General features: G+C 35.4%; 1 protein-coding gene across 1 annotated transcript; it reads right to left on the reverse strand.

The window, feature by feature from the left end:
- Positions 1-3,646: 3,646 nt before the first annotated feature.
- LOC135682091 (protein CDV3 homolog) lies at positions 3,647-12,623 on the reverse strand. The gene is made up of 6 exons (XM_065196819.2): positions 12,237-12,623; positions 7,769-7,848; positions 6,967-7,019; positions 6,264-6,338; positions 4,151-4,301; positions 3,647-3,816 (listed from the first exon to the last, which is right to left on the reverse strand). The coding sequence occupies exons 1-6, from the start codon at positions 12,414-12,416 to the stop codon at positions 3,696-3,698; spliced, it is 660 nt and encodes a 219-aa protein (XP_065052891.1). The 5' UTR covers positions 12,417-12,623; the 3' UTR covers positions 3,647-3,695.
- Positions 12,624-12,705: the final 82 nt, after the last annotated feature.

Below are 12,705 nucleotides of genomic sequence, written 5' to 3' on the forward strand. Positions count from 1 at the left end.
TTGCAAAAAAACGACAAAATTGATCACTACCATGATCACTAACAACCCATTCGATGTTTTTAGGTTTAAATTCTGATGAGTTGCCTACAGATCACGGTTCAAAATGTCATAATCGAGGCTTTGGAAGATCTGAATGTCACTTTTGAAAGCTAAGCTTTCGGCGAAAGTCAAGATGAAGAGTTGAAGACAGCAAGAGGCCTTTCATGAGAGATCTGGGTTTAAAAATCATTGACGTCGTTCGAACTTTGAGTATTGTCGTCGTTAGTGAGACCTGAAACCTCCTGTGTTACAGGCCTTAACGGATACAGGACTTGGTCGGGCTATACATGACAGCTCGGGGGGGAGGGTAAACTAAGCCTAATTTTTGACGAGGACGTGCCATTTTGGTTTAAAATTTGGACCCATAATGCCTCAAATGTGACCCATAATTCGCAAACATGATAAAAACTATGCCCATAATTCTGCAAAGCAAATAACATTTTTAAAGCGCATAAAAATCATTAAACAAATTTTGACCTTTGCCTCAAATCTCAATATTACACACATTTCAAAGTTTATTTTTTCTAACTGGTCGTTCATTTTGTTAATGCTAAATATCCCTTCTAATAATTCTACATGTTTCTTCGTATCGTACCCATATATAGCATATCGTATCGCACATACCGAAAATCCTCAAATTAGCCCCCTGGAAGCTTATTGATTTCTCATATTTTTGGATGGGGGCTTATACGAGGGGGGGGCTTATAGAAACATTGTTGACATAAAAAAGACATTGTTAAAAGACCTCGTTTATTTTAGTAGAACGTTTTTTATGAGCATTTAATTAATTACTACCAAAAGTATGAATTTGTTGTTGTAATTCAATAAAACGCCATCGGCGACTTCAGATGGCAAAAATCATCAAATTGAGGGGTCCAATTTGAGAATTTACGGTAGCAGTGAGGGCTTATTCGAGAGGGGGGGAGGGTTATTGACAATTTGTAGTTCTAGGGTGGGGGCTTATTCGAGGGGGGCTTTTTCGAGGCGGGGGGCCAATTCGAGGATTTACGGCATTTCAAAAAGTGATACCGATAATTTCGCACTTTTCAGAAAAAAGGCACCCCTAAATGATGGCACGTCCCAGTACCTTCAAACATGTTAAGGTACGATTCTATTAGGCCTAGGCCTTATGTCATTATCGGGCTTTATGTTACTAGACGTCTTATACAAATAATATTTAGATTTTTAGACACATTGGCCAATGATTAACTGGTTACCTGTTATGAGGAATTAACTAAATACTTAAAATTGAAATGCCATGATTGAACTTTATGAAATAAAATGGTATATTTGTGTGTTTATCGTTTTACCTGTGTTTGTTCAGTCCCATCTATATATAGTGCCATTTTGAAATTGATTTATTGAAAGTTTCTTTTTTTTAATCAGCTTAGCATACTTATTAGTTTTTAGGGTGTGGTCCATAGGTAGCTGTATCAAGGGCGTGGCGCACGAAGGTTGTGGTCAGTAAGTTGTCCAGTTTTGGACCCTTCAGAAAAACCAGGATCCGCTCCTGACCATAATAAGCCAACAGTTCCAAGATTCCGAGAAACTTTCCAAACATTCCGATCCGGAGCGATGAACCACGAAATGCAAGACCCAATTCTTCAAGAAATATAATCGTTCGATAATCCTTCTGAGAAGCAAATTCTATGGGTCTATCGCAGACAAAACTCTCTCTTCAACTACCAAATCTACCCTAGCATTTATTTGCAAGCGTTTCTGAAGCTCACGCAAAAATCATTCAAACAAGGGACAAAAAGCAATAGGCTTAAGTTGGATCCCTGTGGTATTCCTAATCGTCCTGTCGAATTTGACGAAGGTGATCCATTTAGAATACAACATCTTTAATGATCTTCAATGTACCACTGAATCCCGTTCATCTCACGTGTCTTAGCACTGTAATTTTCCTGTACAAGCAGTACCTCGAGCGCATTAGATGTAACTAAAGACTTGTACAAAGGAATGACAGGAGTAATTTTCCAAAAGGCTTGTTGCCAAAGGTTTGACTAATTGCTTTGAAAAAAGCAAATATTTGAGTAAACTTAAGCTTTTCGTCTGACAGTCTTTAGTGTTTAAAACGTCAGAACATCATCATCATAATCATTACATTTATATTTAACAACCCTTTTGGGTCATACAAATGTCTGCCCAGTCAACTACAACGTTAAAATTTACTGAGGTGATTTCGACATAGATCAAAAACTTTACGCTAGGAAACATATATACCCAGTTGTGGATTCTGCTATCGCGCAGCATTTACTAGAAAACCCAGATTGTGCAAAAAAATAAAATGGCGACATGTTTCGGATTATTGGTAAAGCCCGATCGTCGTTCCATCTAGCAGTTTTGGAATCTATCTACATAAGCACAAAAAACCGCTGTTGTGTAGACAAAAGGAGTTCGTTTTCACCTTAGGACTCCATTGGTAACATTCTCAATAGGCAAGCGGCACTGATTGGTCAACCTCAACAGTCATGTGCTCGCGTTTTTGATTGGCATATTTCGATCTACAACTGGACATATATATTTCCTAACATAGAATTTCGATCCATGTTCGACCAAAAGATTGTTTGAATAATTGTCGTGCAGTATTTTTTGATAGTTGAAGTGAAACTTTTCTGGATCAGGGGACTTTTAATTTTTAATTTAGCCTGACAAAAGCATTAAAGGAACTTTCTTCTGAAAGAATTTTAAACTCAAAACTAAGTTTGGATTTATTCCAGCAAGGACTTGAACACAATTGTCTCCATCACGTGATTCATTTTTTTCGCAAGTCAAAGACCTTTATTTGAAAAATGGTGGTTAAAGGCAGGAATAATTCCACCTTTCTTGTTCAATTCCTTATTCTTGTAGCTACGCTGGTGTTATACGATTGTTAAATATGAAGTGTTCCCAGGGGTCTTGTACCTTGGTATTATTTCCCATTATATTGCATTCAGGGCATATGTCATTGTTTTTACACACTCGCTTCTTTAAACTGCCTCTTTTCACAATGTCAGGGGTTAGCCATAGTGCATTACCATAGTCCATAAGTCTGTGACCTTTAACCATGTACACTTATAATTGATATAAAAACTTCTTGAAACGGTTCTGCCGTTATGTTTAGGCCAGTATTGATTAGAGCTTCTGATTTGATGTGAACTTTCGTCCAACTTATCCTAACCCTGATACGGTTTGCCCATGGTCGAGAAAACTACCGTGACAAGGGTTTTAATCATTCTTTTGAAAGTACAGCCTTTTTTGCGTCAGCAAGAAATGTGCTACTCTTGTGCTTTGCAATGATTGGAAGAGATATTTCAATTGACTGGCTAATTTAAAAAACCACGCGCTTTATACCTAAACTGGTGTCTTTCTAAATACCTTTTGACTATTCTAGCCAAAGTACAGCGGTTTAGGAGAGAAGCTTGACAATCCTTAATTTGAAAGAACAACTTTTTGAGCCGTAAAAAGCCATAAAAATACAGCTGAGTGCATTAAAAGAAATTTTAAATATTTAGAAATCTTCGCAGCAGAGAATAATCCATGCGATACTTAGGGAAAAAATTGTGAGTTGTTAGTTATATTTCAAGGTCTAGCATCTAAGCTGCATGAACAGAAAAACAAACAATTTTCTAAAACTAATGGCAGAAATAATTTTGCATACTGAATGAATTTAGTTAGCTCTTTAAACTATCATATCTGTTTTCAGTACTTAACATGGGTTTGCTTTCCTGGCACGTTCCTGATGACTTCATTCCGCGTTTGACCACTTCAAAATCACTACGGCTTGACGAGGGCCTAAAAAGGAAATACAAATAGATAACATAATAGTCCATGAATAGGGGACCCGTCTTAGTTTTTCCTAAGGGCTCCAGATCCCTCCGTTACGCCACTGCACGTTGCCAGGTTGAGCATTTCCATAGCATGATAGCAAGAAAGCAAGATGGCACGGTAGCACGATATCACGATAAAAGGTTAGAACAAATTGGACTGTGACAAAATGGTACGCAACATTATGTTGCAATGTCATGCTTTTTTAATATCGCGAAAACGGTTATTACTTGTTCAAATAGACGCTACACGATAATAAATGACTGATATCAACACATCGCATTGTTTTTTAAAAACCTACTCTGTTGCTGAAGTGCTTAAACTTGGAAAAGCTGCTTGGCTGGATATATCAGGCGGCACTCCAAACCTCTCCTTTTTCACTCGCTCTTTATATGCACCAGGAAAGTACTTTTGTGCAGATTTCGGGACATTTTCTGGTTCAGAAGATGATGCTAAAAAAGAAACAGCAATTCAGTGAAGTTGAAATATTGGAAGTTTATTAATAGATACCAATTTTATTTTTTACGCTTTTAAGAACTCGTTCACACTGCTCCCATTTGGAACAAACACCAGGAGAAAAATATCTGTTTTGTGAAAGGGTTCAAATTGAGTCGCACAAAAACGCACAAAGACGAAAGCTAAGATTGTTGCAAAAAGCATGAATGGTTGCAAAAATCAATGTCAATAGAAAAAACTCGAAAAGTCTCGAGTGTTTTTCGAAAATGTTGGTGATATTACATTCTATTCGAGACCTATCTTCGAGTCATATTGCGCAGTCCTGGCTGTGGAAATTTTCGTGGTTCTTAATCGGGAGTTAGAATTTTTAGAATTTCGCGACCGTAGACAGATTTAATCATCAAAACGAATCTGGAAATGTTTTTAAATGCGAGGACATAGACGTGGGGAACATAGGGGCTGGGGCGGTTCCAGCACCCGTAAGCAGAAAAAGTTAGGCCACTGTGAAAGACCCATCACCAGGAATAACATACTGAGCCTACATAATATATTTCTAGAAAGGTCACATTTCATAGTACGTTCAAGCAAAGTGGAGGCCATTAAGTATTGCAATCCTGTCTAGACCTAATAATGGTTTTGGAACTCTGGAAGGCGATTGGCAGGGAATGATGACCCTTTGTTGTATTTTAAAGGTTCGTAGATGTATGCTCAATCGAGAACCATTAATAAATGAGCAAATGTAAACGATCTCTCCCGTTATTGATGGGGGCCCTAACCATCACCATTTTCAACAGAACAAAAACATCAGTTATCAGTTAAAAAACTTGACAGATGAAAAAGCAATAGATTAACCCGTTCCTACTATATTTTGCATCCACATCTAATGGGTCATCATCTTTTTTTGGGTTTGAGAAATGGTATTTTAAAGCAAGCAGTTTTATTCGCGAAGACAAACTTTAAATCATAATAATCTTTGTAGCTGACCCGCACAAATGATTTGTCACAAACCCCAAAATCCGTGCGTTTTAGACACAGAAGTCACCCGTGTGCGCTTTGCTTAACAAAACCGTACGGGTAATCATAATTATAATAATTTTACAGTTGGTTTATTCATAGTTAAGGAACAAATTTAGACCAACTATTTACAAAATTACATTTAAAAACTAAGTGCATAAGTGACATGTACATCTATTTCCATCCCAACAGCGTATTTCAGTTCTGAAGATATTCAGAGAGGTTTTGTCTAAATTATTCCACATTAAACTCCCTCTAAATGATAGGGAGTTTATACCATACCATAAAGCATATGATCATACAATTTTATTTCTCTGTTCAACAAATGATATTCACCCCGTGAATTCGCTCTGCGTATAACTCTCTAGCCCAAATCCTCTTATTTTCCTTCTCTCCACTTCGTCGTCTTTGCAGTCTTCTTACCAATAGCAGAATTATAATTTGCCTTCTTGTCAAACCCATTCTGAAAATTATCTATTGGCCTAATTTTCTTTCGAACAATGTCGATCGAGGGTGGTCAATTCAAACCGCTTTCGTTTAAGTGGAAACCGGCCTTTACTTATGTCACGTAATGAGAATAGACGCGCTTTAAAGTTTGCGTTGAGAACAAAAGAACAGAGCAATAGGCTTCCAGACCAAAGCTTTTTTATACACCCTTTTGATATCTGGGGGCTTAATTTGCATAAAGAGACTGGGAAGAGAAATTTGGTGAAAAAGTTGCCACGGGCCTATGTCGTATAGATACAGCATTTACTGGCGACTAATCACTAGTCGAATGAACAAAAAAATTATTCGAAACTTTTTGGATTTTTATTCTTAAACATCTTCAAAAGTCTGTTTTCTCGAAAACAGCTTTCTTGAAAGCTTCTGAATGTTATCACATTTTTATTCACCGATTACCTTACAAACTTCATGAAAAAAGCTAATTTGTTATGACTGCCTACTTTGTGTTGAGCCTTGTGTTTGAGATGACTTTGCCCAGGGTCCTGACGACTGCTCCTTTTTGCTTTCACTTTCACCTACAAAGGTTGGCATAACATTGAAAAAAAGGAAATAGCATGGTGGCTTACTTAGAATAAATTTTTCACCTTGTCATACCTTGTCAGAATATACCCCAAACACTTAAATTAGCTTGTCAGAATATACCCCAGTTTCCAAACTTTTACATGAATCAAAACCTTTTTGGTGCATCGTATAAAACAGATACTGGCGAAGATCTGCCAATCAAGTTGCATCTACCAAATACCAACTTTTAGCGAACTAATAAAGATATAAATCTCGTTCTGGCGTTAGTCAGACGTTTCTTTATGATTGCTTTAAAATCAGCACAAACTTTACTGTTTGGATAAAGCAACAACTACTTGCAAACATAGGACGTAAATAAATAAAACACAATATTTTTTAGATAAGAGGGGTCCCAAAGTACATCATAACGTGAAAGCTGCAGAGCTTACTGCTGTATATTGATTGCAATCAGGTAGCATTAGAACTTGCAATTTCAGAAACTACAATGGATGAAGACATCAAACGACAAGCGATTCTCTTGATACTTTACCATTCTGAAATACAGATTGGTTGAGCTTTTTATCATAGTTATGAACCCCAGAGCTTAAACAATAATTTCTATCAATTTTCAATCAATCTTACCATCGCTAAAGTTCTCATAAGAAGTTCCTTCTTCTTCTTTTTCATTCTCATCACTTGGATTCAAAATATTTGCAGATTAGCAAAACAATACATGGTAAAAAATATTCATTTTTAGTGAAATAGGAATCAGTTCAGCATCTAATAAACCTAAAGAGTAGGGGATATCAGCATTTAATAATACCACTATGTTTGCACTTTTGTAAAATTTTTGCTGACGGTTCACATTGTACTAGCAATTTAATATTACAGCAAAAGTCTCCAGGTGCCAAACCAAACCAAAGTCAACCATCGGCTTGTAGTAAACATTGTATTTGTTATACAGATTAAAACAATTGTTAAACATGAATTACTTCCAAATGAGATTTCCACACAATTTGCTAACTAGTGTTTTGAATAACGAAATAACTCTGCTTACAAAAAAGCGGAACACAATGAATAAGATATTTAATGGATATTACTTTTCTACTATAAAGTGATGACTAGATGTTGCAAGAAAGGGGTCGTGCAAACTTTGGTGTATAAAACAAGATGGTCTTAAGACAGTCAATCACCAATCAACTGTTCTGGAAAGGACCAACAGTCTAAAATAGCATGAAACTTTGAGTTGCAATTAGATCTGCCTTGCTCTACACAATAAAGTTAGATATTAAAGAAAATAGGTCCAATAAACAACTTGATGTAAAATATACATTTTCAGGCTACATTTACACTTAGTACAGTAAATAATTATAACTAAAACTTGCCTTTTATAAGATAATGTAATGTGATAATCATTAATAATATGACAGTAAAGTTGACTTACTTAATTTGGAGGGCCTGAACTCTTAACCCAGAATAATCAGTTTCCTGAGGGGCGTCAAAATCTTTCCATTGCTCTTCAGCCTAGCAGGAAAAAAATGTAGTTGTATGCTACAAAAGCAAAGTCTTTAGAAAATAAATACATGGCAATCATTGTAAAAAAACTGTATATAAGCTGCTTCTGAACATTTGCTGCACCTTTAACACGAGGCTTACCACATTATGGCAAACTTTTTGGTTTTTGTCTATCTTAGTACAGTCTTTTCCATTTGAATTCATTCTCCAAAGAAAATTACTTTTATTTTGAAGCCTTTCATTATTAAATACTGGGACATATATTGATTGTTTCACATTACAAAAATAAGCATAAAACAATGATGCACCCAATACTTACAACAGTAGATTTTAGTCCATGATAAATGAACACCGGGCTATATAATTGGAGGTACCACAGGACACTGTGTCATGGTAAACTATTAAAGGTGGTCAACTGCACGATGTTAAAATATCATTACAAACAGACAATGTTGAAGTGCCGTCTCTTGATTTCAACAGTCAGAGGTCAAAATTTCTGAATGGAAATTTTGATAAAACTCAACCTACTGACTACAAAAACCAAATACTGTTCCAGAAGTTTACAATAAACCATTCAGTAATGTGATGTTCTACCCCCTTTCCCTGAAACAGCCACTTTACACATTTGATGGTACACATTCCAACCTCCTTCCATTGAAATAGTACCTATGACTAATTTTAGGCTACCCATTCATGTAATGCTCTCATGGTGTTGTCTTCAATGCTGAAATTGTTAATAAACCCTTATTAGATGAAGGCAATGACTAAAAGTTGCAAGCATAGGATGTGGTTGATATTTTACAATTGGACATCTTTCTCTTTAGAAACATATTGAAAGAGCCTTCAGGAAGTAATCCAGATTCTTAAAGATGGACTAGATCCTTCAAGCATCTTTTCAGGTTATATCAGCATGACTGTTTGCAGCAATAATGGAACGATTGCTGACGAGTTTCGTCAATGATTGTTGAATTTATTTGTTCAATAGAATCACCTTAAATAATCAAAGTGTTGGAATAAGATTATGAACCATGATTTTGAAAAAAAGAACAGAGTTTTGCTGATGATTGCTGATAATGATATCCCTTTCCAGGATATAAACTGCTGACTCTGTGAAACAAAACCACAAACAAAATAACAACCATGAATCAAATTGGTACTGTGCACTGGGTTGTTTCTCATGTTTTTTCGGTATTTTCAACTTGTAAAAGCCTAACAAATGAACAACTTTTACACTTGAAAATGATGTAAGGCTGTACCCAAAGAGTTCATTTATAGATTGTTACAGTTTTTATGAGACATTCACCATGGATTTGTGGGGAAGAAATGAAAAATACTATTTCTCTTGGTCATGTCTTGTGATGGGAGATTTTCAGTATTGCTTAGAGCAGTATTATAACTTTACTCCAGGATGGTCTGTTCTTTTTATGGTTCTTCTATGGCTTTGTTATTAGAAAGCCTTTCCTAATAGCACACTAGATAAAAATGGTGCTAGGCTAGGACCGCATTGATAAAGCCACACCCTAAGACTGCATTTTTGTAGCAGCCCCTTAAATAATAGTCTTTAAGGTTACTTGTCCCATCTTAACCATTTTAAATGAACACCACGGTGTTTGTTGCTTTGTTCTGAAGTATTTTTCAAAACTAATCAAGTTTTGCCATAGAATGTAGTATTTTTCCAACAATTTGGGAAACTTTGGCACCATACCCTGGCAGGCCTCTCCGTGAGCAATTTAGCGGCCGCGTGCTCAAACGCGCGCCTCGCCTTGCTAAGGCGCGCGTTCTACCAAAAAATATATTTACATTAAAGTAGGTGAAAACAGCATGTTTTCGCATGTAAATACTTTGTATCTAGAAATATAATAAAGTATTAAAAGAAAAAAAAACACATTATAGTTGCAGTTCGTCAATGTCTAGCTCAGATTCCGATGAAGAATCGGAGTCAGAAGAAGTGGAAGAATCAAAATTCGTTCCATTGAAGTAATATTCAATTGCTATCCTGGCACTTCCTTTACAAAGAGGATTTGATAAAATAACGCTTTTGTATTTTGAGCAAACTTTACACCAAATCGAAACCACAATTGTCTTCCCATTCCTATCTTCGGTCTTTGATCCGCTAACTTCGTCCTTGCGATACTTGCGAAAGCAGATAGCTCTATGGCTTGACCCTTTGAATTACTGGCCATTTAAAAAACTTATAACAATCAGGAATAACAATGACAGTTTATTGGTTATTGACCGGAAATATATTCAAGAGGTGTTTGATTTAACTTGGCAATAACAATTTCCTCGAAAGAGGGATTAAAAGAAGCAACCGTTTATTTAGATATCAATCGATTTCGAATCCGCAAGGCTCTTGGTATAATAATTGTTCAAATCTAAAACACAAGGAGCGCGATTTAAAGGGTCTTTATAAACCAGGCGCGTGATTTATTGCGCGTCTCGGCAACGATAGGAGCGTGCCAAGGCGCGCGCGCGTGATCGCGCACCTTAAACGGAGAGGCCTGTACCCTGGCTTTGTGTACCACTTCCTTTTGTTGAGACTCTGGTTTTTGTAGTCAATAGGTCAAGTTGTATCACAATTACCATTCATACCTTTTGGCCTCCAACTGTTGAAATCTTGGCCATCAGAGGCGGCATTATTATAAAGCACTCAACATTTTTGTTATGATATTTTGTTATATTTTTTAAATATTTAGATTTGTCCTAATTCTAAGAAATATATTGTTACTTGCTTCTGATTAGAAACTTTGTTGTTGATTGGGACTACAACAAAGTGATAGGATAAATAAAAAAAATTGAAATTCGAATGAACATCACAGGTTGAATATATGCTGGCTAACGTTTGGCTGCATTAGACTGCTCCATATAAAGTTCTTTCACTTGAACATTTTAGGTAAAAGCTAAGGAAATTCTTTTGTTAGATTCTGCTTGTGATTTAATACGAGATAAGGCTGTCTATAATTATACAAACATTCAAAGTATGTTTTGCCCATGCTCTGTTTATGTTACCATTGAATGCTGTTGTCAATTGCTGTAAAGAAGCATTAAATGCTGTAATGGAGCATTAAATAGGTATTTTTGTTCCTCTTTGATTCATTAACAAGTCTTGTTGAGACTTTGTAAGATAATGCTGGAAAGTTTGAGAATGTAATCTTGGTGCAATACTGCACTTCTCTCTTCTGGAAGATGAAGATGTTTTGAGAACAATTTGGAAAGATATCATACTTCCAATAAAAATGATGATAAAAATGAATTTCAATGCAGAAAATGTCAGATAGCATAACAAATTCCAGGGCATGCTGAGAATAAAATGGCAGGGGTGCAATGAATTGCACTCCTTGTGGTGCCAAGGCGTGCAATGGTATGCTATTGCACCATAGTACTTAATAGTACAGTCAGCTGTACATAGACTAGACTACATAACTTTATCATAAGAAAACATTAGACAAGGCTAGCCTAATCATTACATTTTTAGTAAACAAGCTTTACTAACGTCAAATCCAACATATTCAAGAGAACAACATTAAAAATAAGTTAGGTTAACTAAAATGTAATCCTGCAGTTTATAAACCCTTCTCGCCTGCTTCTCTTGAAAATCTTCAGATTTTGGACTGTTTTTACACCATAAAGAAAACTAATCTATTGACAAGTGATCTATTGACTAGAATTAAATTGTTAATTACATGTTTTTTATTTTTTAAGAAAACTGCAGTAGCTAAAACCTCACAAGTCTCTTTATTTTGGAACATTTCTGACCACATTTTATTAGTAAAAGTTTCTAAAGAGTTTTGTATTTGCATATATATTAGAAAAACGCACATGAAGTAAACTATATATAAAGGAATTGTGAGTCATGTGAAACTATATATAAAGGATAAATGTACTGTATTTTAAATGCCAAAAATGCTGAAAAAACATTGTAATATGTATTTATACTTAATTATTTTTCATGTTAGATATATATGTATGTTTTTTTAAACAATTTTTCTTTGTAGTAGGCTTGTATTTGCTTTTATTTTGTAGCTATTTTTAAATGCCTACTTTAAATAAACAGATAATAATAATAATAATAATAATAATAATAATAATAATAATAATAATAATAATAATAATAATAATAATAATAATACTAATAATAATAATAAGCGTACAAAACTGTTAGAACTAAATGCAGTGGAAAGCAAACTCGGTGAAACTGACTTTAATTTCAACCACACGCTACAGGATTAGGCCCTATTACACTAAAATTTAATCATATGGGCATCACACCACCAGCAACTAAAATAATTAAGGAGCACTTGGGATTGAGAATCTACAGTATACATACAAGAGTGATTTACTTTTTGGTAACTAGAGTTTAGCAAGGCTGGTTTAAAGTAAACACCATCCATACCCACCTCGGAGACTTCCTTGGGCGCAGTCTCTGTTGCTTCTTCAGTTTTGTCTTTTTTCTTTTGCTTTTTATCAGCAATATCTTTTGAGGTAGTAAATGCTTTACTCTTGTTCTTAGACTTCTTACTTTTTGACTTCTTTGCAAAAAAATCGTCTAATGATTGTCCTTCTTCTGTCTCTGACATGTCGAAGAACCGTCTATTGCAGCTGTGTTCAATCAAAGAAAGTCAAATATTTTAAACGTTAGTTCAGCTGAATTCTCGCAAGAGTAATCTTACCCACTTAATGCAAAATTGAAGCCAGTTACTGGCAGAAATCCATAAAAAAGAAAACGTATTAATGTCTTCTTCCTCACTCAATACGAATGCTTATGTTCACTCAAGTAAGCGCATGTGCTGGCTTGAATCGAGACACGCAAACATGCAATCGAGATTTTTTTTATTACTGCAATATCACATGTATCACAGGAAATTA

Source organism: Rhopilema esculentum, chromosome 16 (assembly GCF_057945365.1).
Source record: "Rhopilema esculentum isolate cy_ngs chromosome 16, ASM5794536v1, whole genome shotgun sequence".
In the NCBI taxonomy this organism is placed as follows: Eukaryota; Metazoa; Cnidaria; class Scyphozoa; order Rhizostomeae; family Rhizostomatidae; genus Rhopilema; species Rhopilema esculentum.

Bases quoted from the DNA above. Each gene is read 5' to 3' on its own strand.
- LOC135682091 (XM_065196819.2), bottom strand. From the start codon at position 12,416: ATGTCAGAGACAGAAGAAGGACAATCATTAGACGATTTTTTTGCAAAG. The intron at 7,849-12,236 runs GTGGGTATGGAT...TTTTCCTGCTAG, and splicing joins CGCCCAAGGAAGTCTCCGAG to GCTGAAGAGCAATGGAAAGA. The intron at 6,339-6,966 runs GTAAGATTGATT...CAACCTTTGTAG, and splicing joins TTATGAGAACTTTAGCGATG to GTGAAAGTGAAAGCAAAAAG.